Here is a 7,843-nt window from a genome sequence, read left to right on the forward strand (position 1 = left end):
TAATAAAAAAAGTAGAGAACCATTGTATAATTACACAAAAACTTATGAGATGTTGTTGTAATTTGCTCAAAAAGAATTATTATCCCATCTTATATCTACTAGTTTTTTTAGTTAATGTTTAATTATATTTTTAGTTCATGGAACTTCATACTTTTTCAATTTGTGTTTTTTTTTTTAATTTTCATCATTGTAATTTGTTTTTTTTTTCATTTTTAGTATTTATAAGTTTATGTTTTTTCAATTTTGGTTCTCTAAGTTTATATTTTTTTTTCAATTTTAGTCCCTATAAATATGAACTTACAAGAAAATGAAAAAAATGGAATCTTAAAAAGACTAAAAAAACAAAAAACTTACAAAAATTAAAATTAAAAAAATACAAACTTACATCAACTAAAAATAAACAAAAAAATTACATAAACCAAAATTATAAAGGCGGGAAATTACATGAATAAAAACATACTTATCCCTTAATTAATAACTACAACATTTTATAGTTTAAAGTAAATCTCTCTTCAAAACAGTTAAGTTCAATTGAAATACACTCAGGAAATTTCAAGTTAATTGATTTTTCTATATTTTTTATCCACATGTTTTTTTCTTAAAGATAATCCTATTTGAAGCAGGATTGAACATTAAATTTGAATATTTCGTTCAACAAAGAGTTGAAGAATTAAATATAATAAAAATAATTTAGTTGATAACATTCGATTGACTTTCTGGTGGAGAATTTAAGTTTTATTCCTAAATAATACATTGTAAAAATGGGCAATTTTTTTTAAATATATCTAAGCTTTGGATGAAGGATTAATTTTACAGTCAATCTACCAAAACTTAAAAATATTTTGGAATGGTAGCAAGGAGTGAAATAGTTTAATTACAAGTGCATGGTTACTTAAAAACATTGTAGTATGCTTGACCTTCTTATTCCTCAACCACCGATTCAAGTTCAACTTTCATTCGCCACTGTTGTTGGCTGTTGCATTTCTTTCCCTTTCGTAACTACTTCACCATGACTTTACTTTCCAAAGAGACACTCAAGGATAATGTATTTTTTATTTAAAATATATTTTGTTCAAATACGTACGCCAAGTTTAGATTGCACGTGAGAAGAAAAAAAGTAGAAAAGGAATAAATATTGAAGTTATTTATATGAAGAAAAAATGTATAAAAAATTCAGTTTTGGCATAAAAAAAATAAAGATGATGAATAAGTGATTTAATGTCTATTTTATCATGCTACTCTCTCTCGTAGTTTTGTGGTTTATATATTTTTCTCAAAATATTAGAGTGTGAGTTCAAACGTGATATTTAATTAATGAAAAATGTATATTTTATCCTTATAAGATGAAAAAAAATATGTACATTAAAGATAAATAAGTGTCTTTACAAAAAAAACAATAGAGAGAGATAAATATTTGTAAAATTGAAATGCATAAATTATTTCTTTAAAATTTGAGTTTTCTCTTCATTTAAGTAAAGAAAACTTTTATGTGAGCTTATAGTATTAATTTTTTCCTTCCTATTTTTCTTTCTTTCTTCTTTCTATTTTTTCCTTGAAACAAACAAAGTGCTAATGTTAGACAATAAAATGTTGGAATTGGAACTATCGACATAGGCTAATGTAACTCATGCAAGTTGGCCTAGACAAAGAGTTACTTACTTCATAAATGAATATCATAAACTCTTAACCAATCAATCTAATTCAACTCACTTTAATAATGAGTAGAAAGAAAACAATACTAGTGAATTTAGCAGATCTGGCCTATCTAAACTTCAAAAAAAAAAAATCTAAAAATAGAAAAACAACAAAAAAAAAGAAGAAAAATCATACAAATAAAAGCATTCATAATTTGCCTTAAATATTCATTAAAATGCCCAATTGTCTGTGTTATGAGCTTAGCTTGTTTGTCCGTATACAATATTATAGTCATGGGTTGACAAATCAACATCAATTTCTTTTTTTTAGAATAATCAACATCAATTTCTGCTTTGTTATCATAATAACTTCCACAATATTAACAATGTATATACATAGAGAAATGTTAGTTTGCACATTAATTTTCTATAACATATTTTCATAAAAATGAGAGAGGAATTCGTGTGATGCCTGAATTATCCATGAAGAGATAAAGAAAATAGTGTTAAAAGGGTTTTAACAAATATCGTATGAATAATATTGTTTGATAAGACGTATGAATTGAATAATATAATTCCAAAACATACATCCCAACTATCAGCATTTTATTTATAAAAGGAAAAAAAAAACTATCAGCATTATTTTCTTCCAAATAATTCTTTACAAGAATTTACTTTTACCAATTCTTTTTTTTTATAAAAAAAAAATATTTTTGATAACACAAATCCATCAGTAACTCCAAAGATCTATCAATAATTCAATATTTCCTACGGATCCAAGTTTGTTGGTAAAATACTCGTAGAAAAATTTAATCAAGAGAATTTTGTTATTCATTGGTAATTATGACAAAAATATTCGTCGAAAAAAGATTGTCGGTAATTTTCGATAGATAGATCTGTCAGTAATTTTTCACATATATATCCATTGGAATATGTTGATGGATATTTCTCGTTAAGTGAGAAAGGCGCACTAAGTTCAATAATATCTTTGTAATTCTAATTATGCTAATTGGACTTAACGCGCACTTTGTATTGTTAAAAAAAAATTGAAAAATCTAAGGCATATTACCACTAACAAGATTTTAGTAGCAACATTGTATCATTAATAAATAGAGTACAAGGAATATAGTCTAACTCTTCTACATACCTCTGACGAGAAGCATCATTAAGAAAAGTTTAAGCAATAGAGACCATACCAGGATCTTAATTAGCGTGATATGGTGGTGAATTTAAAATGCAATAATGGACATACAATTTGTTTATTGAGTAATTAGCGTGATCAGATTTCCTGGTCCAGGAAGCTACATGTCTTATTTCCTATATATATTGGTGTTGTTCAAGAATGAACTAACTGTTATGACATTAGCATGACCAGTTTCAACTACCACATTGTTTCTCCTTACGTATCATTTGGTAGTAATATAGACAAGAACCAATTTTAACTTTTAAGCACAAATATTGAGTACTTACACCCTTATTAATTAGACTTAATGATTTTTTGTATACATGAATCTACAGAGGTTTTCGCATGCAAAAAGTTGACAAGAAGAACATCCCTTGCTATCATGACAAGTACAAGATAATTGGAAGACTTTATCTTTGACCAATTAATAAATTCCAATTTACAGATGATTCCTCTCTTGGTTTCGTTTTCATTTTTGTTCTCAAATACACAATCCTTAGCATGAGGAACTGAAACTCAGAAGTGTTTAGTTCTTCTGCTACTACCTCACAAGAAAAGAGATAATGTTCAAACAACAATGTTAATGTTTCTTTCACATCAATTGGAAGCCAATGCTTTTGCAGTTTCAAAACCATACAATTAACAAATTAAAGAAACTCAAAAAAGCTTATTTTATATCTTTGGTCCCACAAAAACTTGGTACAAACAAATAACATTAAGTAACTAATTAAGTTTCCCCAATTAATAGTTCTCATGCTTTCGTTTCATTTTGCAATATCCATGGATTTAATTTCATCAATCATCAATAACTAGCTCTCTAGAAGATCCTCTTACACCTAAAACTCAAACAAATAGTTCCCATTAGTATCTTCAAGTTTCTAAAATGTTGTTTGTAATTTAAAAGCAGACTCTAACCATCAAGGTGGAATTCCACCTTATTTGAACACCCCTAGACACAAGTGATTTGCTTTTCATCTTTGTACAATTAGTCAAATTGTTAATCTCACTATATTTCTATAGTCAAATTAATTTAATAGTCACCCTCTCCTTTTGTCAATACTCAGTAGGAATTTAACAAATTCATCATAATCCTTAGGCCCTATGAGCAACAAACAACCCAGTACCAATCCAGAAAAATCCACAAAACACGTACCTCTCAGTTCCCCACCCTATCTTTCATTTTGGATGACCTAGATCTCCATTTTCAGGAAGAATGATGATAACACGTCTCAAGATGACAGTGCAAAACTATTTAATTACATTGTCATTGTATTATCATTAAGCTCAGTAAAATATACTATAACTCAATATTCATTTATTATATATAATATAATTATATATAATAGTAGAATATTTTAAAAACCAATTATTATAAATGAAACATAAATAAAGGCAAATAATTATATGGAACATCACATATTGAATCTATATTTATAGAAAAGTCCTATTTCTATAAAAAAAAATACTCATTTTTCATATAATTCTGAAGTTTGGTTTTGATTTTGAACATCATATTTTTTTTTTCATTTTTCTTCTTAATTTGTTACATTTATATTTATCCAATATTTTACTACTTATTTTAGTTAGGTTAATAAATATAAATATGAAATGATCGTACATATAAGAATATAATATTAGTACAAAGAAAAGTGGGAGGAAAAGGAAATAACAATGGACAAAATAGTAGGGAAAGTACGTATGAAAATGAAGATAAAAAAGATGACAATGTGATGTATAGTAAATCATGGCATCCACAAAAGCCTTTTTTTCCTCACTCATTAGTAGCATCCATACATGCTAATAGTAAAAAAAAAAAAAAAAATTAAATTACTCATTTGGTTGCAATGTTTTATCATTCTTATTTTTTTAGTTTCTATAGTTTGAAAGTAGTCTTTTTAATTTCTATAGTTTATATTTTAATTCCTGTAGTTTTGAAAGTGATTTTTTTAGTCCATTTAGTTTCATAATTCTTACTTTTTTAGTCTCTATAGTTTTCAAATTATAGGAACTAAAAGAAAATTAAAATAGAAATTATAATGACTAAAAAGAATATTTTTAAACTAGGATGACTAAAAGAGAATTAAAATGTAAACTATAGAGACTAAAAAGATCACTTTTAAACTATAGGGACTAAAACGACAAAAATCATGAAATCATATGGACCAAATGAGTAATTTAACCTTAAAAAAAACAATACAAACAACACATATTAATAACTTAATATGAATGCAAAAATAGAAGAAAATAGGCTAAACTAAGGATATCTTTGGGTTTAAATTTAGATCTAAAGTCTCTAAAAAGACCACATGAGATGAATCAAGAATTGTAGGGATAATTGCTTGTAAATTTTCAAATTATTTTTTTTTTCAATTTTTTTTACCATAATAATCTCTTTCTCGTCACAAATCATTGTTATAATGATTTCTCTATTTTCCAAATTTTCCTTTGATTATTTTAAATTTTTTTCAAATTAATCGAGAGTGATTTGGATTTACTCAAGGATTCATTATGTTTTTATTTTTTATTAGAGTTTAATGGTTATATATCAAAATTGTAAAACAATTTTATTGTTTAATATTATTATTTAATTATAAATTATCGTTAAAATAATTTTTAAAGTAATTATTATAAAAGTTAATAAATTTATTACATTTGATACCCTAAAATGGTTTCATAGTGTATAATTTTTTTTCTTTTTTATTATGCTAAATATTTGACATGTATGCATGCATCATGATGTTTGCATGATAAGTAATTGAATATTATTTTAAAATTGAAAAATAGAAAATAAGAATTTCTTTGTTATAATACTTTCTTGTTGCAATTGTTTATTTTTTTTTAATTTGTTTTTATTTTTTATGTTCTTTCTATAATAATTATTTTCTTATATGTAATTATTTTAAAATTATTTCTGTTATAATTTATTGTAATTTTGATCGATAAAAAATCACTTTATTATCACTTTATCATCACTTTAATGAAGTGGTATAAGATATTATTGTGTTTACATATGATGAAATAATCTATCGTGAACGAGATTAGTCGTTGATTCAGAGAGTTGGAAAACACATGTGGTATTTGAGTTGGGGCAAAAAAATATACACAATTAGGTAATGGCTGTAAAAACTCTCCCCATCCCATCCCATTTAAATCTCTAAAACTAGATCCAGTAATTTGCATTGTGTGTTTTGTGAAAACAAATAAAAACACAAGGAAAGTATGATTTTGTGGTGTCTTTCAAACCATAACACAACGAAATCATATTTAAGTTGAGATAAAAAAAAATACAGAAGAACCACAAATCTTGATGAAGATGACAACAAAATGGGTCGAAAGGAGAAGGAGAATATGAGCAAGGGTCGCCCAAGGAGAAGGAGAAGGAGAAGGAGAAGGAAATGGAAAATGGAAGTTTGGGGGTGAGAAGAAGGGAGTTGGACAGATGGGAAGAGGGAAGGCCGAAGGGGTGGGTGTGAGGAAAAATGCCTTAGGGGTTGTTTTATCTTTTTGCCCTCATTTTCAAAAAGTGGTGGTGTCAATAGCAAAAGAGGGTGACAATTATAGCTCCCTAGAACAACCATTAAAAAAACACATACCAAAAAGGCCAATGGAAGCCCAAACCTAAGAGATGGACAACACAACACAACCCAATACAACACTTTAGGGTTTCTATAACTTACCAAAGCTTTCATTCGTTCAAAAGCTTCAGGTCAGAGAGAGTGAGAGACGGCAAAGACGGAGGAGAGGTCGCAAACGCAAAAATGGTGAAGTTTCTGAAACCAAACAAGGCCGTCATTGTCCTTCAGGGACGCTACGCCGGCAAGAAAGCCGTGATCGTTCGAACCTTCGACGAAGGAACTCGCGAGCGCCCCTACGGCCACTGTTTGGTGGCGGGGATAAAGAAGTACCCTGCGAAGGTGATCAAGAAGGACTCGGCGAAGAAGACGGCGAAGAAGTCGCGCGTGAAGGCGTTCGTGAAGCTCGTCAACTACCAGCACCTCATGCCCACGCGCTACACGCTTGACGTGGACTTGAAGGACGCGGTTAACCCCGACGTTCTCAACGCGAAGGATAAGAAGGTCACTGCTCTCAAGGAGACCAAGAAGCGCCTCGAGGAGAGGTTCAAAACCGGGAAGAACCGGTGGTTCTTCACCAAGCTCAGGTTCTGAGCGGTAATCTTATCGAGTTTTGTTATTCGAATGCTTTTGGATCTTGCTTTAATTGATACTTTATAATGCTGTGTTGAGATTAGATTTTGGAATTTTTGGTTAAATTTTGGTCATATTGGATGATTAAGGTGGTTTATTGAGATGATATGATAGGTTAATGTTGTTTAAAATTGGTTGCTGAATTGGAGCGATTATAGATTAAGCGTGTTTGTGATTGTGATTCTGAATCTCTGATGAATTTGGTTTCGGATTTGCGTGTTGTTAGATCTCGCTAAGTTACCCTAAAATTTTAATTAGGGAAAATGAGGTTTCGACTTTCGATGGTTAGACGCTAATTTGCCCTAAAATTTTATTTTATGAAAAGTAAAAATTGAGAAATTATAGCCTTGATTGAAGAATGGTGAGATTTAAACAACTATATAATCCAGCTGTAATTGCTTTTGCATTTAATCATAATTTCAGGTATTGATTTTAATCAATGGTTATAAATTGTTCGTTGCACTCGAGTGAATCCTGTTATTTAGAGAAATGAAATCCATTTTCCTCGTTTGTTCGTTGCAACTTGCAAGTATTCATTGATATGGATAATCTATTAAAGTGGGTTCGGTGATGGTTTTGCTGTAGGATTTAATCTCTGTTAAGGAATAAGGACTAATAAATAAATAATTAATTATTATGGACTAATTTGTAAATGGAGTAATTTCTAAAGATAATTGTTATTTGATTGGAATATTGGTATTGAGGGGCTAATACTCTCCCTTATGTGCATTAGCAGTTAAAGTCACTATTCTCATCAAATATCACTTGTCTTTAGATCTTTATAAATTGTTCCACTTTATTTACAATTTAGTTTGTATTAA

General features: G+C 28.6%; 1 protein-coding gene across 1 annotated transcript; it reads left to right on the forward strand.

Moving 5' to 3' along the window:
* Positions 1-6,500: 6,500 nt before the first annotated feature.
* On the forward strand, positions 6,501-7,210 carry LOC114425508 (60S ribosomal protein L27-like). Its single transcript, XM_028392452.1, has one exon. The coding sequence runs from the start codon at positions 6,576-6,578 to the stop codon at positions 6,981-6,983; it is 408 nt and encodes a 135-aa protein (XP_028248253.1). The 5' UTR covers positions 6,501-6,575; the 3' UTR covers positions 6,984-7,210.
* Positions 7,211-7,843: the final 633 nt, after the last annotated feature.

This window comes from Glycine soja, chromosome 9 (genome assembly GCF_004193775.1).
Source record: "Glycine soja cultivar W05 chromosome 9, ASM419377v2, whole genome shotgun sequence".
Taxonomy (NCBI): domain Eukaryota; kingdom Viridiplantae; phylum Streptophyta; class Magnoliopsida; order Fabales; family Fabaceae; genus Glycine; species Glycine soja.